The sequence below is a fragment of the Ovis canadensis genome, chromosome 16 (assembly GCF_042477335.2).
Source record: "Ovis canadensis isolate MfBH-ARS-UI-01 breed Bighorn chromosome 16, ARS-UI_OviCan_v2, whole genome shotgun sequence".
NCBI classification, from domain to species: domain Eukaryota; kingdom Metazoa; phylum Chordata; class Mammalia; order Artiodactyla; family Bovidae; genus Ovis; species Ovis canadensis.
Genome location: NC_091260.1, coordinates 31,066,683 through 31,091,662, shown reverse-complemented (window position 1 = coordinate 31,091,662; position 24,980 = coordinate 31,066,683). Strand labels below are relative to the sequence as shown.

Genomic DNA, 24,980 nt, shown 5'->3' with positions numbered 1-24,980 from the left:
CCTGAGCTGAGTGGGTCCACGTCTTGATTCAGCAGTAACGCATTTACATACGTGGAACCTTGGTGAGCTATGGCAGGGAGACTGGGAAGCTGTGGTCTTGTCCTGGGGTATGGAAACTTCTTCAAGGAATATTGCCAAAGGGGCTTGTTAGGTGTGCTTACGAAATGTCATAAACCCTAGAGGTGATCGGAGGCTTGGCTGGATGAAGCATAAAGGGAATCCTTAGGAGTCTTTTTGGCATCCTCTCCTCAACCCAGGTTTCTTTCCAATTCAGTTCCCCTCTTCCTCAAAAAAAAAAAAAAAAAAAAAAAAAGCACAACAGTATTTCAAAGGACACGGCTCAGTGGATGATGGATAAGGAAGCTGTACTTAGGGCCTTCCGAAAGGAAGGATCTTATGACTTATCTCTGAAAACCGAAAAGATGATTGGACTGAAGGGCAGACTGGAGTGAATCATGCAGATGAATTGTAACCCCAGAGGTCTAGTTCTATAGGAGGGGGTCAGTGCCCTAGAAAGGAGAGAGAAAATTAAACACACGGTACTAGGCAGTGACTGTTTAAATTTTAAAATTGCAAAGTGCGGCTTTGCCATTATCCTCAGTCTTATCCGAGCGATGTCCTGAAATTTACTCCCACTGCAATAAGCGCCAGTTTCTCTCATGACTGTGTTTTGGGTTTCAGAGGATAGGGCGGGTGGCCATCAGACCAAACAGGGCACACAAAGTGCATGAACCTAGGAGTATTATCTGGGAAGAGGAGGAATTCCTGTTTCCAGCTCTGATGAAGTAACAGCAGAAAAGTTAATTGTCCAATGAAGGCATGGGGGACGTACAGGAGAGTATCTTCTGTGTGACTAGAAGCTCCCAAAGGGCAGGGTTAATTCATGTCCACATCTCCACCATAGGAGCTGGCATGAGGTAAATACCCAAGAAATATCTGTAGCCTGGGGAGTTTGATGGATGGAAGGAGGAAGGGGGGATATGACACAGTGGATAACTGATTAACATTTCTGTTTGATAATGATTTAGTGCTTTGAGTGATGGATGGTGGGGAAGAAGAACTTGAAAGATTTCATTTATGTGATAGGGAAATAAATTCTGAAAGTGTTAAACTAAAACATATGATAGCACATTGCATATTTGGTTTTGTCAACTATCTAGCTTTTCCAAACAGTGCTTAGACATGTTGAATAAGAGTGTGGGTAGAAAGGGGAAAAATGCCTAGAATTATAGCTCATGAGCCTCTCTCGCTCTCTCTGGATCTTGGAAAATGCAAACCACTTAGGAGTGGACGAGTGACTTCATGATGATGTTGTCAGGGCCCTCAGAATAAATATTGCCTTTTCCATCGCCACTGCTAGTACTACACAGTGCAGCTGGCATATCAAGAGGCTATGATCTCCTCATTCTTATCTTCTGAGTCAGGCAGCATAAGGTGGTGAAAATCCTGCTCAGAAAGCATTTGAATCCATCATCCCTCGTCCCTGCAACGTGAGGTAATGCATTCTGACCAAGGACCCTGTCCTACACGTGAGCTGGCTTTTTGTGTTTGGCAGTTAGAAGTCAGGTCACAGAAAGAGTTTCTATCTCCAGACAGTTCTAGAGCTTAAAAGGCTCATCTGCAATATTAGAGGGCAGGAACTTCAAAGGAAACAAAGCCATGTGTTAATTTCACATTGAACTTAGCTCTCTAAAAATTCTGTGAAACTGCCTTACGTGGGTCCAAGGCACACCACTAACCGAGGTAGACGTGACCCTGGTAGGGCGCACTAAGCTGGATACTTTGAAGGAAGTAACTTTCTGTGATATCATGACAGGGATGTGCAGGTGCAGCTGGGTGGGAGCACTTGGCACCGGACCCCCTGTAACAGATCCAGGCACCCTGTGCCCATGCTGCTGGGCCCAAGTCACTTCTGCTCATGAACTCGCACCATGACTCACAAGCAGCCAGCAGCAGCTGAAAGGAAATGATGTGTCAACAGTGTCCGAAGACCACGGTCAATTGTTGGAAACAGAAAAAAAAGGCTCATTTAAAAATATGCCCTGGTGGTCCATGCCTCTAATGCAGGGGGTGCTGGTTCAATCCCAGGTTGGGGAACTAAGATTCCCACATACCTCTTGGTGTGGTCAAAAAGTAAAATAATAATGATTAAAAAAAAAAAACCTATTAAAAAAAAGTCTTTGTATTTTACAAAGGCTGTGCAAAATTTAAAAAGCATGTTTAGCATTCCAAGTATTTTCCCTCCTGTGTCTTTAGAGACTCTGAGAGTGATTTTTTGTTTATTTAACATTTTATCAAAAGAGACATGGACCCCAGCAGCTTTTGAACAACAGCTTCAGTAGCACTGCCTCTTTGCATTTAGTTTGAGGAGAGAAACTTCAGCCATACGGAGAATTTGATGTCTGTAATATGTACTAAAAGATCAGCTGGTCTAACTTTACAGGGCTAATAAAAGGGAAGAATTTTCCTGTGTGCGGGTCTTTTATGAATTATAAATAACCATTCACTTTGGAAGATAGCACATCATAAATTTTTTTTTCACAAATATGCACAAAACCATTTTAAGATCCAAGAAAAAAAGATGTTCAGAAGTCTCAGATGTACTCAGTTTTGATTTCGTGGGGAAACATGTTCTTTTACCATATGGATGCTTTTAAAGGGGCCTTCAGCTGGGGCTCAATAATGACACCCTAGTGGCTAAATAAGGGATTTCTTTCCTTCTAACATTATTTCTCTGTTATTAAAGGTGGAAAAACCTTCCACAAATAGCATACTATTAGAGTGCTTTAGGGGATGTCCTGGGAATCAAGGTTATGTGTCTGCTCCAGAAATACTGTCTGTAATTATCATTCCCCAGTGGTTCTGAGGATGCAGTCTTGGTGCTTTCATTAATTTCTTGATTCTACAAGTCTGAAGTGTTTGCCTGCTCTTGATATTCAATATTTTACAGTAGGAATTTTTTGGTGTTTTTTTTTTTTTTAGGGTCACAGTTCTCTTCCCCCTCCCTTCCTCTCATAATAACCATTTCCTGGCTTCTTTTGTCTGCTAAAATAAGAGGTATGAAAGACCAGATTTTAAAAGAAAAAAGAAGTCAGATATGAGAAGTGAACCCAAGCCTTCATTTTCTGTGATTATCATCCAATATTAAAAGATAGAACATTTAGATCTAACAAACAACTGGAGAGTGTCCATGAGTAAAACTAGCATATGGATTTTTTCCCCACCAACAGTTTACTGTGAATGCTTCCAAATATACAGAGAATTTTACACAGCATTTTACAGTGAATACTCATCTACCCACCATTTAATTGTAAAGTCTACCATTAACATTTTATTGCTGTTGTTTTGGGCTTCCTGTAGCTCAGATGGTAAAGACTCTGCCTGCAATGCAGGAGCATGGATTTGATTCCTGGGTCCAGAAGATCCCCTGGAGAAGGGAATAGCAACCCACTCCAGTATTCTTGCCTGGAGAATCCCATGGACAGAGGATCCTGGCAGGCTACAGCCCGTGTTGTCTCAAAGAGTCGGACACGACTGACTGACTAACACCCCTTTGTCACATGCCTGTATATCCCTCCTCCATTCACCCTTCTTTCTCATGTCCTTAAAAGTAAATAACAGGTGGGACTTCCCTGGCAGTGCAGTGGTTAAGAATCCATCTTTCAATGCAGGGACGCAGGTTTGATCCCTAGTCTGGGAAATAAGAGCAACTCAACATGGGAGTTGCAACTACTGAATCTGCATGCTCTGGAACCTGTGGGCCACAACTAGGCAGGCCATGTGCTGCAACTGCTGAGCCCTTTCACCACAACTAGAGAGTCCACGCACAGCAATGAAAGATCCCACATGATGCAAGGAAGATGCTGTGTCACAACTAAGGCCTCGTATAGCCAAATAAATAAATACATAGATGGCAGGCATGAACCAACTTCTACCTAAACTCTTCAGTTCGATATTTACTTTTTTCTTCTGATGTACATTTTATATATAATGAATTATAAAACCTTAAATGTATACTTTCAGAGTTTTGACAAACACATATCTGTGTATCCAAAGCCCTAACAAGACACAGAACATCACTATAACACCAGAAAGTCTGCCCCCGCTTCACTATCAATCCTCACCCCTCCTCCCCTTTCCAGAAGCGACCACTGTTTCTATTTTTCTCACTACAGATTATTTTGCCTATTCTAGAATTTCATATAAAGATGGAATCAAACAGAATAGACTCTTTCATGTAAGACTTTTCCTCTGAGCATGCTGTCTTTGAGACTAAGTCACGTTATTCGGTGTGACAGTAGTTCACTCCTTCCTACTGCTGAGTAGTAAGCCATTGTATGACCATACCACAGTTTGCATGGTCATCCATCTGCTCACGGACACCTGGGATGTATCTAGTTTTGAGCTATTGGTAATAAAGCTGTTGGGAACATTAGTATACAAGCCTTCTTATAGACATATGCTTTTATTTCCACTGGGAAGAATGTACTTGCCTAACAGCTAATCACAGAGTAGAGGTATATTTAATTTTAAATAAATCTTTATTTTATATCAGAGTATAATTGAATAATGGGCTTCTCCAGTGGCTCAGATGGTAAAGAATCAGCCTGTAAGATGGGAGACCTGGGTTCAGTCCCTGGGTTGGGAAGATCCCCTGGAGAGAATGGCAACCCACTCCAATATACTTGCCTGGAGAATCCCCATGGACAGCGGAGCCTGGTGGGCTACAGCCCATGGGCTCCCAAAGTTCGGACACAACTGAGCGACTAAGCACATAACTGAATAACAATATAATACTAGTTTCAGATGTACAGCAAAGTGACTCAGTTACACATAAACATGTACCTTTTTTTAAAAACGTCTTTCTCCATTTAGGTTATTACAGAATATTGAGCAGATTCCCTGTGATATACACTAGGTCCTTGCTGGTTATCTGTGTTAAATACAGCAGTGTGTACACATCAGTCCCAAACTTCCAATCTATCCTTCCCCTCCACCTTCTCTGCTGGTAACCATTAGTTTGTTCTCTAAGTCTGCGAGTCTGCTTCTGCTTTGTAAATAAGATCTACAAAATTTTTTTAGATTCCACATATAAGTGATATCATATGACATTTGGTGTGTGCTTTTTTTCATTTTTTAAAAAGAAACTGCTATTCCTTTTTAAAACAGATGTAGCCTTTAATATTCCCACCAGTAATGCATGGGAGTTCCAGTTGCTCTACACCCTTGCTTGTGTTTAGTGTTGTCCTGGTGAGTGTGGGCAGTATCTCACTGTGATTCAATTTCCATTTTTCTAATGACAAACGACACTGAACACATCACCATGTGCTCCTTTGCCAGTCACACATCTTCTTTTGTGAAATGTCTTTGCAAATCTTCTATCCATTCAAGCAATTTTGTTGTCTTTATTACTGAGTAGGCATTCTCTGTACATTGAGGCTCTCAGTCCTCTGCCAAGTTTATGTTTCACAAATATTTTCTTCCAGTAAGGTCTTGCCTATTCCTCTTCTTAATGGTCTCTTTCGATGAGAAATTTTTAATTTCAATGAAGTCCAGTCTCTCAATTTTTTTCTTTTATGGTTATGGCTTTCAGTGACCTAAACAGAGCACATTGATCTTAATAAATGGTGTTCCTAAAATCTATTGTGGCCTCAAGGAAATTCAAAGCTTCACTGGTTTCATTGTAATAACTCTATTTGTCTGAAGAAATATCTACTATGTACATATTGGGAACAACTAAGGGAAACCTGGAGATCTGTCAACACTCTCTCAAGAACATCCCAGAGAATGAAGCAAAGTCTAGAACTCCTTTTCCACTTGTGCTTTATAATAACAAGTCTTCTGTTTTGCCAGCTAGAAAGAGTTATCACCAATAAAACTACATGGTCATGGTCTGGCTGTGGAATGATGTCACCCCTTCTGCTTATGAGCATCAGAAGTAGCTTTTTAAATTAATCATGTTATTGAAAAACAACGTCTTAAATGGTTTGCATGTATGGCCATGAATGAATGAAAAACTTTCCCGGAAGGCTTTAAAAAAAGAAATCCACAGAGAGAGCCAGGTGTGAGCAATGGCATGAGGTAAGATGATCAGCAGATTGAAAGGGGGAATAGGACAGTGGTTCCCAAACTTTTTGGCATCAGGGATGGCTTTCATGGAAGACAATTTTTCCATGAACCCATGAGGGGGGTGGTTTGGGGATGATTCTAGTGCATTACATTTACTGCGCACTTTATTTCTATTATTATTACATGAGCTCCACCTCAAATCATCAGGCCTTAGATCCCGGAGATTGGGAGCCCCTGAAATAGGGGACAATGAGAAAAGCAGGACTTGGAAAAACAAACCAGCTGTAAGGATTCTTGCCACCTGTTCTCAGGCTGCACGCTGAAGCTTTCTCCAAGATTTTGCCCTTGACCCTTTGCCAGCTGCTCTGCTTGTGAGTGAAGCTGTTGGATTTCTCCCTTTGTTTCTCGTTGGGACCAAAGGGACACTCAATACGGGCGTGACATTTTGAAAACTAAAGTCACATCTTTTTTACCCTACCTTCATTGTTGTTCCGGCCTACTTTCTCTTACACACTTTCTTGAGGGTGCAGGCTGAATGTGGTCTTTCAGACTTCATGTCAATTCCCTTGCTTGTCTCTCCCTTTCTTATTTCATCTTCTCCAACAATCACTAATGTTCTACAACTGCTTATTTAGTTGTGGGTTATCCCAGGCCTTTTGCTTCTACTTTTTTTTATCATTAAGCAAAATTTCCTCTTTGTTAGAGACTGAATCAGAAAAAGAAAGGGATGGAAGTTAAATGGATGATTTTTACTGTTTGATTATAGGTTGAAATTAGTAGTCAAATTTTTGTTTTTCACTGAACCAGTAGTTTTTTATAACCTACCATTTTGGTTTCTGACTATATGATTCTCATTGGAAGTTACCTTGAAATATAAACTGTGGAGACAGAACACCAGTTTGCAAAGCCCTGGGCAGTACTAACCCTGGAGAATACTCAGTGATGACTATGTGGGTGTGCCTGCCAGGCCAGGACAGAACCTAGGGTAACTTTTCTAACTTACCTGTCTTCATCCAACGACTTGATTATGAAGAGTCTGTGTGGGTGGTAAGTTTTTCTGGCTTCCTGGATCTGTTTCTGAAGAGAGCAAATAAGGTCAGCAGAGAAAGCTAGGTTCTGAGTTAGAAGAATGAAGCAGGACTTCAGAGCCTCTGAAATAATAAAGCTATGCCTTAAGTAATTAATATGCAAACATGATTGAAATAATCAGAAGGGACAAACAAGTAGGGTTAAAGCCACAGAGCCACATGAGAAATCATTATGCCTGGCTATGCAAGTGGGTTAAATCACTTCCTCAGATGTTGCCCATAGCACAAATATCTGCATTTAGCATTGCATGCAACAGCAACACAAAGTGAACCCCAAATACTGTTTCCTCCCCTTTAGAACAATGATCCCTGCTATTAGAGTGTCTCCATTAAGACACAGGAGGGTCTTGGGCAGAGTGAGTTATGTTACGTGGGTTCCACTGGACTGTGTGCGCAGAGCTGAGTGGGGAATTTGGTGGGGAGGTTTGTGAAGCTGTACTTTCAGTAAGGTGGTCCTGCTGCCAATCCCCCTTGAGATCGTTTCTTCCTCTGGCATATTCTTTTTACCAATGGAGGAGGAAGGTGACATTGTCCAAAACTGTCTTGGAATCTTATTCATTTCTTTTTTTAATCATTCTGAGCTACTTCAAAATGTATACAAAGTAAAATGCAGAACCCTGAAACACTGTTTCAGTCTGAAACCAAGCTCCTTGGCTTGAATGGAGGGTCCTCTAAGAGCAGAAGGGTCTAGGCTGGAAAGAGAAAATGAATACTAGAGGAGGGGACCCATGGGAAACATACACTGATGTATCTTCCTTTCTCTTCTTTCCTCCATTCCTTCCTCCTTCTCTCCCTTCCTTGCTTTCTTCCATTAGTATTCTTGCATGACTGCTCCACCTTTCTAAGGAACAGATCTAAGTGCAAAGAGAGAGGCATGGCATGGAATAGAGAGAGACTGAGACAGCTTTTCTTGTGATTGAACAGAAACTGAGTTTGGTGATCATATTGACAACTGGATGGAAAATCAGTATGGTACAGAAGCTTAACTTATTTTTCAGGTGAGATAATTCTGTTTGCTTTTGATAAATTGTTAGAGTTCTGCAGGAACACCTGGCTGACTCACAGTAATGTTTTCTGAAGGGTGGGTTCAGTCATTGCTACCGTCAAGTACCGTCAAGTAACTTTCCCTAGTAACATAAGGTTTATCTGAGTCTCAGAGTATCTGTGATCAGGCAAGATCCAAATTTCCCTTCAAGCTGATGTTTGTCTTTCATCTGTTCCCTAATTAGCATTCAGGTTCCAGCCCAAGAATACACTGCCAGAGGTATAACGTCTCCCTTGGTGGTGACCCTTGTTGTCATCCTCCTAAAGTGAATTCATACGATGGTGATTTTCAGCTCCGCCTTGTGGTACTATGTCTGTGAATGTTTAATTGACAATACGTGTGCACCTCTCTCATTTCCTGTTTTTAAGGGCTGTACTTAATTTATTTGAAAGGGTGGAATATTTTAAATTACAATTCAGCAGTTTTACTAAGGAAGGCTGTAAAACACAATGAGCAAGGAGTTTTACTTCCTCCTTACAATGGCTACTCCCCTGTTTTGAAATCTTGATATGCTCCAATCAGTGGGAATGACTTTAACTTAAGCTGTAACATTTTGAACAGCAGCCATGCCGTGGCTGGAGCTGTCGAGGCACATGGGACTCCTGAACACTATAATTCCTTGTTTCCAGACACCTTATTAGTATCCAGAATGTGTCTGCCTGTGCTTGATACCGCTCCATCATGTTGAGTCCCCTGCCCACAGACTCAGCATTCGGATTGGTTACAGAATACAGTTGCTCAGCCAATCAAGTGAAGCCTTTCTCCTGCAATCCTAGCAACACTTGACAATGGTCATTGACAAATGTTGAGAGCAAACCGACTGATCCAATCAACCACTGACAACAGTCCCGGGTCCAGGGCAGATAAGGCTAGTCCTGCCCACAGAGCACTTCATGTGGCCAGAGTTAATGGTTTGTGCCAGACCTGCAAAAACAGAACCTGCATGTGGGAACAGGCTTGCACCCTACCCCAATTTGCTGCCACTCTGGCCAACCTGACTTCAGTTGGTCAAAGCAGCCCTGGAGCGGGGGAATCTGTGGGGTGGGGGGTGAGGGGGGGCTCATTGTCTCTCATATCAACCTAACCCATACGTTGACCATACCCACCAGAGTTTCTTCAGTGGCTGCAGGAAGAGCCCACAGAAAACCTGGGCTCCAGGGTCACACTTCTGACCCTCATGCTAATTGGTCCCCGAGGGCAAGGCAACAGGAGGGTGGCAAGACACCTGGCTGTGTCCCTAGAGGCACTTCTCCAGGCTTCCTGGCTACGCGGTTTTCCCTCCCAGCCTGACCCCGAACCCTGCTGGGGTACAGAAGGCCTGGCTGCCTCACCTGAGGGTATGATGGGATACTCCTCAGGATGCCGCTGGACCTGAATGAGTGCTCACTTTTCTCTGGAAGCCTCCAAGACTGAGGGATCTGTAGGCAGACCTGGCAGAGGCTGGGGTGGGGGTGGGAGTGTGGAACAGAGGATAAGAAAGGGGACCTGCCAAGAACATGCACAGACAATTCATAGGCAAATGCGTGTTCCCACAAAGACATAATAGCTGTGTGTATGTGATACCCTCCTGAAGTCCCTTTCCATGATTATTCCAGTTAGTCTAGCCACCTTGAAGGCATATTTCAAACCCTGGCTGAGTAATCCATTGTGTGGTGATTAGCTGTTAATGAAGCTGAAAATACCTAAATCATCCAACAAGGAATCTGAACTAATTTTTTATGGTTACACTGCTAGACAAGTCGGTGTCCTGACAAAGACATGCCTGGGGGGATATACACAGACGTTTGTACACACAGATAAACCTAGGCAGAGGAGCAAAGGTGAAACAAGATGGGGAAAAAAAAAGAACAAGGAAACATCAAGGAGAGCCAAGCATTGAAGAGTGTGAAATCCAAGGTAACACTGTGAAATTAGCGAAGTTCAGTCAGCAACCCATACCCCAGTAACCCTCTCCTTGTTAGCACCACTCTGTAAGGCCCATCCTCGATTTAGTTTTCCACGGGAAGTGGCAGAGGGATTGACACTCAGTTCAACTAGTCCCTTGGGATTATAAATTGATAATGGCTTAAAGTCTTAGCCCTTCGGGGGATATTGGTAATTCTTCTTCTTCTTCTTTTTGGCTGCACTGCGCAGCATGGGGGAACTTGGTTCCCCAGCAGGGGATGGATATCTGGGCCACGTGCACTGGAAGTGTGAAGTCTTAACCACTGGACTGCTGGGGAAGTCCCTGGATATTTTTCAAAGGGGGTTCATGAAGGTCCAAATGAACTAAATCTCTAATGTTTGAACTGTAAATTGAGAGGACTAAGTTTAGTCTGGAGATTTGGCCTTGCTCAAACACACATTTAAGGTAGAAGCCTTCTTTGGATATTAATGAAGCCAGAATTACAGGCAAGAATAAGCAGTCGGGATGGGTAGGGAAGTACAATGGGAAGCAGTCTTTACAGGAGGAAGATGCCTTAGATGGGGAGGGAGAGGCAACCAGTCAGCTTCCACACAGAAATGAGGCAGGAGATATGTTAGAAGCACCCATACCTGTCCTTCAGCGAACTTGGAAACTTTCTGGGGACATGAGATGTAGAAAATCACAACACAGGGTATTATATAATATGTTAAAAACCAAGTCATATAGAACTATACACACATACATAGGTTCTAAGTTCAAAGTCTAAAGGAAATGAAGCCCGTCTTAGAAGATGTAAAGTTGTGGGGATATTTGCCTCTTCAGGAGACAAGTAAACTATTTTCTTCATTTTCCAGATTTTTCAAACTTTTCGGTTATTATTGGTCAAGCTTTCTGTGGAAGACTTAATTATTAAAACTATTCAGACTACAGCTATTAAGACTACAGAACAATAACCAAAAAGAGGCAACATCTAATGTTTATTTCTTGCTCTGAAAGTTAAGAAATTTTTATCTACCTATGAAATAGCAAAAGAAAAAATAAAATCGACAATGTATATATAGTGTAGTTCTTCATAACCTAGTTTCCCATGTGTCAGAAAGACTTCTAAAATATGTTTTAAAATTTAGTTGATCTGAAGTGTTATAAAGATGCTTAGAGGAAAGATGGTAAAGATTCTCACTCAGAGCTAACAGTTCTCACTCAGCAATTTGAACTTGTCTTAAAAATAATCCTAAGAAGCCTGGGAGAGGGCATAGGTATCTTCAGTGTAACAGTTTGGAAGTAGAGGTGTTCCTGGCAAGAACAATGCCTGGCACATTATAGGCACAAAAATAAATATTGGTTGATGTCACAGAAGCATTGCCTCCAAATCAACATTCTCTCAATTCATGAATAATACTAAAGGGGAGAAACTCTAAAACTCCTCCAAAGTGGATATTTTCCCCCTCAGTCTCTAAGAGATCATTGTTTCTTCATCCCACAGCAACCAGAACACTTGAAATTGTCAAAACTTGAGACAAAAGCCAGACAAATAGAATTAACAAGAGACAAATGTTAAAGGGGGCACGTATGACAGGGTGGCAAATGTTTTGAAATTTGTTGGGAAGGTTTGCTTCTTATTTCTTTGGTTGGAATAATGCCATGATGTCCTTGCAGTAATAGACTCACGGCATGTGGCTGCACGTTCATGGAGTAGGTTTTATTCTTTTCTTGAAAGAGGAGAGACCCATGGCCCTTGGCAGTAATCAAGTGAAAGGAAGAGGCTGGAAACTGCTCTCCAGGCAGGTCAGGATGTTAACCACAATGAGGAGGCCAGTCTGGCTGGAGTGCCCTTGCTCCCTCCTTTCTACAGAATGAACAAATACTTACTGAGCACCTACTATTTTCTAGGTAATCTGTTCTATACACAACTAAATGAAAAATTACAACTCTCAAAGGGCTCCAAGGGGGAAGTACATTAGCTACAAGAGTGTGTAATAGGCAGAGTTGACCTGTCAGAGTGGCCAGGCCTTCCTAAGGAAGTATGATTAAGCTGAGTAGGAGGAAACTCGGCAGTGACTGCCAGGCCTGGGGAGGGAGAGCATTCCAGGCAGTGGGAACTCTTGGGCAAAGGGCCTCTGGGGGAAGTGAGCCTCAAGTGTTCAAGGAACCGAAAGCAGGCCTGAGCAGCCTGCATTGGCAGGACCCCAGAGAGTGAGGGGAATGAACTTGGGGCGAGGCCAGTTGGAGAGATGAGCAGGAACTGGGTCCTGCACAGCCTCGGGTCTTGTGGAGTGGGCTTGTTGAAGATTTTATTCTCTATCGCTCCTCACTCCAGGGGGAACTCAAGCTGTAACACGAATGTATGACAGGCCCTTCTTCTATGTGATCTGGGAATGGCAGCTTCTGCTTCATCTGAAATCCGGCAGGATATTGTCATAAATTCCAGATGTGAACCACCAAGTTTCAGGGGATTATAATTTTATGAAGACTTTAAACCTAAATCATACTCAAGATATATTATTTCATATGCTATCATTCAATAGGCACCTCAGACCCATCACTGAGAATTTCAAGTATCACCATATATTAACCTCTCAGAAACCAGAGTCTGACCATCTAATAACCTTCTCTTTGTCTGTCACCTACCTGCGATCCAGAAAGTCTGCAAGAAACCAAAATAAATGTGACACAGACTGTACATATTTTAACCAGAGGGGATGTCCTCATTAAGAAAGTAACTGATTTTTATTTTACTCACAATTCTAACAAGTGGGTTTTCTGGGTTCCAAAGCCACACCAAATGTGAAGCAACAACTCAGAAACGGAGGAGGGACAGGTTATATGACAATAATTAAAAGTAACAGGGGACAGAACAACTGTAGAGACCAGAAAAAAAAACTGAGGGGAAAAAAAAGACATAAAAGCTAAAAAACAAAATAAATAAAAGGAAGGGAAAAATTAAGGAAAGAAAGAATAAAAGTAGTCTCAGCTTTTAGTTGTGGACAAATTGTCTTGCATGCCTTAGTAGCTCTTGAGGGCATCACTGTGTTTATAGGGTGACCTATGCCTAAGAAGTCAAGGAAGTATGCCACATTAGACGATTTCTAGCCTACAGGGTTGACTTTTTAAAACGCTTTGGTACTTGAGAAATAAATCTTCAAGGACTTCCCTCACTGACCAGTGGTGAGAAATCTGCCTGCCAAAGCATGGGACACGTGTTCAACCCTGGTCCAGGAAGATTCCACATGAGGTGGGGCAACTAATTCAGCATGGCACAACCACTGAGCCCTCTCACCCCAGAGCCCATGCACCACCACGAGAGAAGCCACCACAATGAGAAGCAATGGCACCCCACTCCAGTACTCTTGCCTGGAAAATCCCATGGGCAGAGGAGCCTGGTGGGCTGCAGTCCATGGGGTCGCACAGAGTCAGACATGACTGAAGTGACTTAGCAGCAGCAGCAGCACACCACAACTAGAGAGAAGCCCTCACTTCCCACAGCTAGAGAAGCAAAGCAGCAAGGAAGACCCAGTGCAGCCAAAAATAACAAAGAAAGAGGTTCTGCACAACCATAGTTTTTTACTGTAGTGTAGTTCCGTGGTAAGTAAAGTCGCTCAGTCGGCTCCGACTCTTTGCGACCCCATGGACTGAAGCCTACCATGCTCCTCCGTCTATGGGATTTTCCAGGCAAGAGTACTGGGTGGGGTGCCATTTCCTTCTCCAGAGGATCTTCTCAACCCAGGGATCAAACCTGCGTCTCCCACACTGTAGGCAGATGCTTTACCATCTGAGCCACCAGGGAAGTCTATGGAGTTCTGTGGAGGTGTTAGTTAATATAGATTTCAGGTTGCAAAAATATCTGACATACCAGCTTTTGCTGAGACTGCTTCATTTCACAAGATATTTAATTCTGGGTTTGAACGAAGTCATTGGAAGTGACACTTTTCATACTGGAATTGTCATGATGCTATTCTTGACAAGGAATGAGTTCTTGAATATTTAAAAATATTGTAGGTGATAAAATGCCCTTAATAAATACATTATAAAATTTGTTTTTTACATTTTTAACTTTAATTTTCATGCTTGTCTCTTAAATGCAAATAATCTTTATCTAGGCATAAGGTGCCCCCTAAAGTTACTTGGTTGTCTGAATTATATGTCTTCACTTCCTCCAGATGGGAATGAAAATGAATAAAATACTGTTTGATCATTTTGGAAAATGTTCCTGCTATGTGTTTATGAAATGATTTGAGGGGTGACATTATTTTCTGCAAATACATCCTTTATGTATGTCAGAGCATCTTTTGTCTCCCTAGGGAATATGTTCAAACCATAGCATTTAATGTCTTATGTGTGTTTTTCTCCTGCTTTCTCACCTATCAGAGGTATCTATGAAGAGTGAATTGGTAGATTGACGCAATTTTGAGGAAATCATTAATTTTCTAAGATTTTTTTTATAGTGCTACTTCTCAATGTTTAAAACTGGGAGTTCTTTTTCCAGTTGACATAGATAAATATGGAAATTTTAAATATCTTTTACATTATTCAATTGAATAGTATTCTTCTATTTTATGACAAGTTTAATGAAATACTTACTAAAAAGTTACAGTTGCAAATAAACCAATCAATAAATGGGCGGAAGATCTAAACAGACATTTCTCCAAAGAAGACATACAGATAGCTAAAAGGCATATGAAAAGATGCTCAACATCACCAGTTATTAGAGAAATGCAAATCAAAACTACAATGAAATACCACCTCACACTAGTTAGAAGGCCATCATCAAAAAATCTGCAAACAATAAATGCTGGAGAGGGTGAGGAGAAAATGGAACCCTCCTACACTGCTAGTGGGAATGTAAATTGGTATGGCTACTACGGAGAACAGTATGGAGAGTCCTTACAAAACTAAAAATAGAACTACCATATGACCCAGAAATCCCACTCCTGGACATATACCCAGAGAAAATCATAATTCAAAAACATACATGTGCACCAATGTTCATGGCATCATTTAGCAACAATAGCCAGGACATGAAAGCAGCCTAAATGTCCATCAACAGAGGAATGGATAAAGAAATGTGGTGTAAATATACAACGGAATATTACTCAGCCATTACAAAAAGAAAAAAAAATAATACCATTTACAGCAACATGGATGGAACTGGAGATTGTCATACTGAGTCAAGTAAGTCAGACACAGAAAGACAAATATCATTTGATATCACTTATATGTGGAATCCTGAAAGAAAAAAAAGGGCAGAAGTGAACTCATTTACAAAACAGGAGTCATGGGTGTAGAAAACAAATTTAAGGTTTCCAGGGGATAAGGGGTGGGGAGGGATATATTGGGAGATTGGGCTTGACATATACACAGTTCTGTTTGAAACTGCAGTTCTATACAGAATAGAACTGTATACAGAACAGGGAACTCTATTCAGTACTCTGTAATGGCCTATATGGAAAAAGAATCTAAAAAAGAAAAAATGAATGGATGTATGTGTATGTATAGCTGACTGTCTATGGGGTCGCACAGAGTCGGACACGACTGAAGCGACTTAGCAGCAGCAGCAGCAGCAGCATAGCTGACTTACTTTGCAGTACATCTGAAACATAACGTTGTAAATCAATTATTGTTGTTGTTTAGTCACTAAGTTGTGTCTGACTCTTTGGGACCCCAAGGACTGCAGCATGCCAGGCTTCCCTGTCCTTTACTATCTGCCAAAGCTTGCTCAAACTCATGTCCATTGAGTCTGAGATGTTATCTAACTATCTCATCCTCTGTTGTCCTCTTCTCCTTCAGTCTTTCCCAGCATAAGGGGGTCTTTTCCAATGAGTCAGCTCTTCACATCAGGTAGTCAGAGTCCTGGATCCTCAGCTTCAGCATCAGTCCTTCCAATGAATACTCAGGGTGATTTCTTTTAGGATTGATGGGTTTGATTTCCTTGCAGTTCAAGGGACTCTCAAGAGTCTTCCCAAGCACAGCAATTCGAAAGCATTCTCTGGCATTCAGCCTTCCTTACGGTCCAACTCTTACATTTGTACATGAGTACTAGTAAAATCATAACTTTGACTTAGATGGACCTTTGTTGGCAAAGTGATGCCTTTGCTTTTAAAGGCATCACTGTCTAGGTTTGTCATAGCTTTTCTTTCAAGAAGCAAGTATCTCTTAATTTCATGGCTGCAGTCAACATCCACAGAGATTTTGGAGCCCAAGAAAATAAAATCCGTCACTGTTTCCACGTTTCCCCCTTCTATTTGCCATGAAGTGATGGGACCAGATGCCATGATCTTAGTTTTTGAATGCTGAGTTTTAAGCCAGCTTTTCCACACACCTCTTTCACCCTCAGTAAGAGGCTGTTTGGTTCCTCTTTGCTTTCTGCCTCACATATTATCCGAATATGCGAGGTTGTTATTTCTCCTGGCAATCTGGATTCCAACTTGTGATTCATCCAACCTGGCATTTTGCATGATGACCAACTATATTCCAATAAAATATTTTTTAAGTTACAGTTATTAAAAAAGGGAAAGATTAAGAGCTCTAATTAAACGTGGCATTTCCTATTTCTTTTGGCTATCACTAGGTTCCAAGTCATATTGGAGGCCTGTTAAATGTTCAGAAATGGCTTCATCTGATGAGATCTTCACCACTGCACTTTGGATTGGAATGAATAGCAGAATGGTAACTCTCATCAGTTTTCACAATACTGAAATGGTACACAGACTATCTTTACACTAACGTTATTTTTGCTAAAAATTAACAACAGTAGATTATCTAATATTCAACAAAAGCAAACACTTTTACCTCTGGGGGGGGTGGGAATTATTGTCCAAATTAAAATTGGAAGCAAATTAATTTATAAGCAAATTTTCAACCTGATTTTTTATGTATGTTGAGATGTAACAATTTAGTTTTCAAAAACCCAGATTGTAACTTTAAAGACTTTTGTCTTAACAGAATATACTGTTCTTAGAAATAGGATGGAAAAGATTGGTTGGTTGATCAGTGGTTGTATACACTTTCTTGTAATTGTAGCAAGTTCTAGAAGGGTACTTCTTAAAGAAACTGTGGGTTAGTATGTGATAATGTGGCCATGGAATTATGAAATTTCCCAACTTGCCTATTCTGGAGCATTATCTAGGGCATACATTAAAAAACGACGACAACAGCAAAACAAAACAGATTCCAGGTCCCACCCTGGCCCTCTCTAGGGGAGACCTAAAGGAAATCTGTATTTTAAACAGGTATGTAGGGCTGTTCTTATCATCTGGCAAGTCTGGGAAGTAGTAGATAATGGGGAAAGATCTGACTTTATCATCAGACAGACTGAACTTGAATCCCTCCTTGGCCAGGCTGGAGCTGAATAACATTTGGTTAATTTCTCTGAGCTTCAGTTTCTTCATTCATTACTTGTGTTTTAGACAGGGGTGGGTGCAACATGGGGAGCAAGGGGGACTGGGGCACCAAAGGAGTTACTGTTTATAAAACCTCTAGTACTGTATCGCACCCACTCTTCAAACAATAATAGTGAATATCAGTGGTTTGGATTTTCTGGAATTTAACCGTTGAAACAGATCAAATTTTTCCCATCTTCAGAGACAGAACAACTGTTTTAAATTGATCAATTCTGGGTTGATCATTCCCTGGCCACTTCTTATTTTGCCCAAGAATCTATTTGGTGGAAATGATTGATCAGGGAGATTCTTTTTGGCACTCTTCCTTGGTTTTGAACATTTTGTCCTAATGAAGTGTCATCTCTAATATCTCACTCTATACTCTTTAGCCACCTAGAATTCTCTGTCCTTCTACTGAACAGGAGAATAATCCTGATTCACAGGCTAACTATACTATTTTAGGCTTTTCTTTCTTTCTAAACAATTTAACTATATCCCAGGGAACATATTAATAATTGGCTTTGGTTATAATATAAAAAGTATATCCCAGTACAAGGAAAAGCATGGAAGTGGGAATAGCTTTGTCCATCTTCGAATGACTTAAAATTCCTTAGATCTAATTCTCACATCTTCAAATCTTCCTATTATTGGAAAATGAATCTCTTAATTATCTGAGACGACTAGCAATAATGATGAGGCAAAGCCATTTTTTCCTTCTGCAGACTTCCTCTTAAGCGTTGGGGCTGCATGAAGTTCTTGCCACCAAAGGGTAGTTTTCAAACTTGAATGTGAAGAAGACTCATATGGGGAGTAAGCGAGTGTCAGTTTCTGGTTCCCAGCTCCAAAACTGTGTGCAATGCTCTGGGGTACTCAAAGAATCTCTCTTTGAAAACCACTGCTCCAGGAATTTTATACATCTCTACTGAACTTAATTCAAATTTTCATTCTTAAAGACAGGTAGAGAAGTCCTAACAGATGTCTAGATAGGGTGCCACTGCTCCTTTCAAATAAATCCTTAGCTATTCATCTATTCATGCAGCCAAGTGCAACAGGCCAGGCGCTTGGTATGGTGCTGGGGGAGAGGGTGTCTATCAGTTTAGCTACAGGGAGTTCTGTTTATGAAGTCAGCCTAAAAGCCTAGCTCCTGACCACACTGGCCGACGTGCTGTGGTGTGATGTGATGAATCACTGCATTTGGGAAGCTGAAGACTTTCTGTACTTTGATTTCCTACCATTGCCCAATGTTAAACATTTCAGCATAACCAGAGGCCTTCAGCCCTGATTTGGTCCCCTAGGGTTGGGGCCCGTTTGAAAAGGGTAATTAGAAGTAATTTAGTAATGATTTCTATGAACACCAGGAAAAAACACTGTAAATACCTCAAACATGAGAGCGGCACAAGAACTAGCCAAAGATGACATGTTGGCACTTCTTTCTTGACTCATGAGTGTAGCTGACCTCTGGGGAGATGGAAAACTTGCCGTGCAGTGCTGGGCACCTGGGACTACAGAGATGGCTGAGGCATAATCCCAACCCTCAGAGACTTTCTAACCAGGGAAGAGAGAGTTGAACAGCTCTATCAAGTGTAAACATAGCTGAGACCCTTGGCAGAATGGTAAAAATGTCACGAGGAAGATCCAAAGTGTCAGAGGAGCTTGAGGAGAGAGAGATCACACATCCAGGTGGGTTTTCCCAGAGGAAGTGGCATTTGAGCCTGTCCTAGAAGGAAGGGTAGGAATTTGACAAGTTCCATGGGGAGAAAGAATGTCTCTGTTACCAGCAACAGGAACATCTTGAGCAAATGTGCAGATTGGGGAAGCTGGGATGTCTTCTAGGGAGCTGGGAGAAGTCCTGATGGGATTTAACAACGTTCCTGTCTGGGACCTGGAAGTTCTGTTAGATTTTAGTGAAAGATGAGGCTGGAAAGTTGGGTTTGGGTAAGATCAGATCTGAATTTGGACTTTCCCTAGTACATGGCAGGGAGTCATTTAAAGGGACTTGAGCAGGAGAGTGATACCATCAGAATTATACTTTAGGAAGCATAACAGCTGGGTGGAGGAGGATTTGCATGAGGAAAGGTTATACAGACACACTAGTGAGGAGGCTGTGTGGAGTGAAGAGGAGGAATAAGTGACTAAGCGAGAGGGGCTGGGAGAGATAACTCAGCAAGTAAACCTATATGAGTTGCCGGCAAAGAGGAAAAACTCTTGGCAGCCTATGGACAGGTGGCAACTGTAATAACAGTCTAGGGGAAGAGAGCCTGGTTTCCAGGGAAATGTGGTACCTTGGGTTTGAGGTGGCGATGGAAAAGGAAGTTGACCACCAGTAAGAAGTGAGCTGAAGCAGAGACCATGGTTGGGAGTTGCAAACAGTGGAAGCTCTCCAAGGTGTGGGCCACTAAACATAGAGAAGAGGCCCCTCCTAGGCTGTAGGGCAGGGTGCACATTAAAGTTTGGAGGAAGAGAAACCCCAAAACAAGGCAGAGAAAGACAAGTTGGAGACATTGTAGGATCAGGAGAGTGTCAGGGAACCAGAGGAAGGAGGACAGTTCAAGAGCAGGAGAGTTGGTCTCAGTTAAGAGACTACAAAGGGGGGAAGCTGAGCTGGTGGCTCTGGACTCACCTTTGAACAGAGTTAAATGAAATTCCTCCCATGTAGGACAATGCCTGAAATCCAGGCTCGTTGGTTCAATACAAAATCAAGATCTCTAAACGGTAGGCACTTCCAAAGCAGTCCACTTTCTCACTCAGTATGAGTTAATTTCTTCCATTAACACCTGGTAGGTGCCTGAATGAGTCACTTATCCTGTCTGGGGATATGAGCTTTGTCATCTTTGACTTTCCAGTTCTAAGATTCTTTATGTGTATGAAAATCCTTAGTAATCTATACAATATCACACAAGCCTAAGTTCTATCATGGTGGTGTTTGAAGACAGAATGGAAACCACATTTTACTTTTGACTTACTTTTTTCTATCATATATATATATTTAAATTAAATTAAAAATTTTTTTAAAAAAGAAATCCAGAAATAAGAAAAACTGAAGGAAAAACCTTTCCGCCTCCCTTTTGCCCGTAAGATAGTCTTCCAGTTTTCTACCCAGGCCTTTTCCTAAGCATTGAGGAGGTGCCCAGAAAAATACCAGATGGATATACAAAAACATACTGTCACCAAAATTTTCCTAACAAGTAAGGCAGCTGCGGAAAGTCGGCCAGCATCAGGTCCCCCAGGGACCTGCAGCCTGGGGCTTGGTGGGGCCCGAAGAGGGGAAGAGCCAAGACCTGGATGGATGGAGCTCGAGGTTTCCCGGGCCTCGGCCCTGAGTGGGCGATTTTCTTGAAAACTCGGGAGCGCTCTTCTCTTTTTAAATCCAACAAGGCAGGCATGTGGGTATCAGCCAATAACCTTAAAAGATGCGAACGTGTCAAAGGAGATACGGTTTATCTTCTAAAATAGCCACAGTATCAGTGACACGGTTTACAGGAAAAACAGAAGGCAGGGCAAAGAGTAGGGATGTCTCTAACGTGGTAATTAAGGCTGTGTTTTGGATCCACATTCGACCGAGTCCTGGAGAGTACGAAGAACAATGTCTGCAGCGTTCCTGGCTCACAGGGGACTCGCTTCTTTGCCTTCGCCGGCGCCCCGGCCCCAGCAAGCTGCGCTCTGCGCCCGCCCGCCCCCACGCAGCCTTACCCCAGGAGGATGGGGCGGTCGGGCGCCGCCACGGCGGCAGAGAGCCCGGCGTGCGTCCCGAGCGCCAGGGCTCCCCGCAGCCCGGGGTCGAGGCTGGCCGTGGACTCAAAGGTGCACCGAGTGCGCTCCCAGCCACCATCCGCCGCCGAGCGGCCGGGGCGCGCCGTCTGCAGCCGGCTGGACTGTGCGCGCGCGCCTGTAGGGTGTGTGCGCGCGCGCCCGTGTCGTGTGTACTCACAAAGGTGTGTTTGCTAAATCCACTACCCGGGTGTGCCTTCCACCTCGAGCCGGAGCACGCCCGGGCCTGGAGCGGGGTCCCGGTAGAGAGGCCGTGGAGCCGGCATCCCCGCCCGCGGGGCTGAGGCGCACGAGGGCGGGGCGGCTGCGGCCAGCTCGAGACGCGCGTCGCACAGCTGCGGGACAGGTTCCGAGCGCTCTGCGCGTTTTCGGACACTTTGGCAAGCTTGGAAGCCGAGACTGAGCGGAAGCTGAGACTCGCTCGGGGTAGAGCGTGCTGCAGACAAGAGGAGCAGCGGAGCTGGTGCTCTTCTCCGCCTTGGTCTGCAAAAGTGAAATGGAAAACAGCCGACTACCGCAGCCTCCTCCCTCTTCTCCGGCGCCGCAGCCCGGGCTGGGGGTGGGGGGAGTTCCTCTGGGCTGACTGGAGGGGAAGCAGGCGGCCTCAGCCGCACCTCCTCCGCCTTCCTCACCACCCCAGTCCCCCGGGTTCCACGCCGCATTTCTTTGTTTTGAAAGCGCCTCCTCCGCCCAGAGGCTTTTCCCCCGGCGGGCCGGCTCTGGCGGGGGTGGGGGTGGGGCCTCAACTCAGGGTCCCGCCCCCCACTTACCCGGACCCCTTTCCCGTGCTCACCTCCCATCTACTCTTCCCTCCCCGCAGCGACCCACGAGGCGCGTCCACACTTGCGGGACATCAAAGGGAAGCAGGGAATTGGAGGGGGAAGTTGAGCAGGCAGGGGGCGCGGAGACCCATGCACCCTAGGCCATGCCTGGCAGCCCGCCCCCTCCCCCGGGAACCCCGCCTGAGCCCCGCCCCCCGCGTCACAGCAGCCTGACATTCTCACAGCCCGTCGGGCACCCAACCCCACCGCCCCCGCTACCCCCGTGTCCGCCGAGTGCTCTATTTATGTTTCAGCTCAGCGATTTGCATAGGCCCCGCCCTTGGCCCTAGGTCCCCCTATCGGTGCCCCGCCTCGGCCGCGACGTCACGGCGAAGGCCCCACCTCTTGTGCCCGTACAAGGAGCGGCGGGCCCTAGATGGCAGCGTGGCGTCGCGGCGGCGTGTGCGTGTCGCGCTTCCTTGTGCCGTTTATAGGGTCCCGGCACTTCCGCTGTCGGGTTAGAAGCGGCGCGGTCATGGCGGAGCGCGGACAGCAGCCTCCTCCCGCGAAACGGCTCTGCTGCCGGCCGGGCGGCGGCGGCGGCGGCGGCGGGGCCAGCAGCGGCGGCGGAGGAGCGGGTGGCGGTTATAGCTCTGCCTGTCGGCCGGGCCCGCGGGCGGGCGGCGCGGCGGCAGCGGCGTGCGGAGGCGGCGCGGCACTGGGGCTGCTGCCGCCGGGCAAGACCCAGAGCCCCGAGTCGCTGCTGGACATCGCGGCGCGCAAGGTGGCTGAGAAGTGGCCGTTCCAGCGCGTGGAGGAGCGCTTCGAGCGCATCCCGGAGCCGGTGCAGCGCCGCATCGTCTACTGGTCCTTCCCCCGCAGCGAGCGGGAGATCTGCATGTACTCGTCCTTCAACACCGGCGGCGGCGCCGCGGGCGGCCCCGGCGACGACAGCGGCGGCCCCGGCGGCGCGGGCGGCGGCGCGGGCGGCGCGGGCGGCGGCGGCTCCTCGTCCTCGCCGGCCGCCACCTCGGCCGCCGCCGCCGCTGCCGCCGCCGCCGCCGCCGCTGCCGCCGCCTCCGGGGCCGGGGCCCCGTCGGTGGGGGCCGCCGGGCCGGCGGACGGCGGCGATGAGACACGGCTGCCCTTCCGCCGGGGCATCGCGCTGCTGGAGAGCGGCTGCGTAGACAACGTCCTGCAAGTCGGTGAGTCACGGGGCAGTCGCGGGGTCGTCTCTCCGTCCGTCAGTCCCTGGGGGGGGGGGGACGCCAGCCCCCTCCCCTCTGGGCAGCCCCTCAGCGCAGCGCGCGCCCGCACCCCGCCCGATGCCCTCACTGGCCGGGACAGTCCTTCTGAACGAAGCGCCCATTTCCTCTCCGCCCCTCCCCGCCCCCTGTCTCCCCGGACGGGCCAGCGTGAGTGGGAAATGAATCAGCAGGACGCGCCCCTCCGCGGGGTCCGCCGGGTGGGTGTCGGGTGCCCCCGGCCCGCTCCGTTCCCCGCCCTTCTCCCGGGGAGCACGTCCTGGAGAGCTGCTGACCCGTGTTGGGGGGAGAATGTGGACAAAGGCGCGGGTGGCCGGCCGGGCTCCGGCGGAGGGTGTCTGTGGTGGGGCCGTGCGGGGCGGGGGAGGGGGCGCGGGCCGCACAGACAATGCCGGCCGGGGCCGAGCCGGCGGCCGGGCCGCGCTCTGCGCTCTGCCTCGTCTCTCCCCTAGCCTGTCACTCGCCGGTCTTTCTCCTCTGCACCCCCCTCCCCGCCCCCTCCATTTGAGGGGAGGGAAATACATTTTAATGCCACTCGGCGGCCGCTCCTCTCAGGGCTTCGACGGGCTGGCGGCCGCGGCGTTCCGGGGGGCCGGGAGAGTCGCTGCGGCGTCTGGGCTGGCCCGGGCGAGCTCCGCCGGCCGCCCCGGGATTTAAATGTCCTTCCTTCCGCTCCTCTCCGTCTCGGGGTGCGCGGGCGTCAGGCTGGACCCCTTTCCTGAGGGACCTCTCCTCCCGAGGACGCCCGCGAATCAAAGGGTGCGAGCCCGTGGCAGCTGGCTCTTCCCCATACCGGGGGACCGCGGCGTGCCCGGGGCTCCCGCCGGCGGAGTTCGGTTTGCACCGGGGAGGGGGCCGGGTAGGGCTCCGCGCGAGCCGCGGGGAGCTGTGGCCGGCGGCGGCCGGAGCGCGAGGCGGAGGGGCTTGGCGTCGGCTCCCGCGTCCCTCCCGGCGCGGCCGCCTGGCAGTCGGGCACGACCCCGCACTTTGTTCTCGTTTTCAGGCTTATTTGTGCCCCTTTCAGTTTTCTGTCACCCTCCGAAAAGGGGAAACCAAACAAAAGAGTCTCTTTATTTCTTTTCAGGGCTTGTAAAGTAGAAGATATTTGACAAAGGCGAGAGAAGGACTTAAAGCTGCACAGCCCTTCTTTCTCTGACAGACCATGAGAGTTTTCTCAAATACCGAGTTTTAAAAGCTTTCTCTGTGTTCCCCGCTCCCCCCACCCTCCAATGTGTCTTTCTGGTCAGATTTTTTTTTTTTTTTCCAGCTGTAGTGCTGGGGATGTTTGAGCTAGACGGAAAAGAACAATGCTGTAGTGAAACTCCCCTTTCCTCGTATTTTTCTCCTGATTGCAAAACGGGCGTATTTTTTCTACCCCCCTCTTATAGTGCTGTCTATTTAAATTGTGGTGGTGAACGCTGTTCCTAATGAATGGGGAGAGATTTGGCAGCATGACTGTCTCTGATTTTTAATTTAATCTTCTCTTTCCGTAGTCAGTTCCTTTTATCCTTCTCTTTGGGAGTCGGGTAGGGGTCTGGGTGGGGCCCCAAGAGAGAATTAAGATTTGTTTTAATCCTGTCTGGTTAATTTGAATTCAAATGCAATCTGGGAACGTGATTTTTCTGCATGGTCATTTATTTCTAAAGGCCGTCCCCAGTGTTGCCTTTTCTAGGTTAGACACCCTTTCCTTATGTCTGGAGGG

At 45.9% G+C, this 24,980-nt stretch overlaps 2 protein-coding genes across 2 annotated transcripts in view; one reads left to right on the top strand and one right to left on the bottom strand.

The window, feature by feature from the left end:
- Positions 1-5,157: 5,157 nt before the first annotated feature.
- Positions 5,158-22,550, bottom strand: LOC138421956 (uncharacterized). Its single transcript, XM_069556460.1, has 6 exons — positions 22,458-22,550; positions 21,413-21,993; positions 9,534-9,642; positions 7,899-8,011; positions 7,073-7,146; positions 5,158-5,597 (listed from the first exon to the last, which is right to left on the bottom strand). The coding sequence occupies exons 1-5, from the start codon at positions 22,548-22,550 to the stop codon at positions 7,095-7,097; spliced, it is 948 nt and encodes a 315-aa protein (XP_069412561.1). The 3' UTR covers positions 5,158-5,597; positions 7,073-7,094.
- The window catches only part of ZSWIM6 (zinc finger SWIM-type containing 6), a 208,785-nt gene continuing 206,335 nt past the window's right edge, over positions 22,531-24,980 (top strand). The window contains exon 1 of the mRNA XM_069556467.1: positions 22,531-23,218. Within this exon, the coding sequence (XP_069412568.1) occupies positions 22,549-23,218 (670 nt within the window). The 5' untranslated portion in view covers positions 22,531-22,548. The remainder of the gene's footprint in view (positions 23,219-24,980) is intronic.

Bases quoted from the DNA above. Each gene is read 5' to 3' on its own strand.
- LOC138421956 (XM_069556460.1), bottom strand. From the start codon at position 22,550: ATGACCGCGCCGCTTCTAACCCGACAGCGGAAGTGCCGGGACCCTATA. The intron at 21,994-22,457 runs GCTGCCATCTAG...CCCTGAGTTGAG, and splicing joins ACACGCCGCCGCGACGCCAC to GCCCCACCCCCACCCCCGCC. The intron at 9,643-21,412 runs GTGAGTACACAC...CCCCCACCCCAG, and splicing joins GATTTAGCAAACACACCTTT to CCTCTGCCAGGTCTGCCTAC.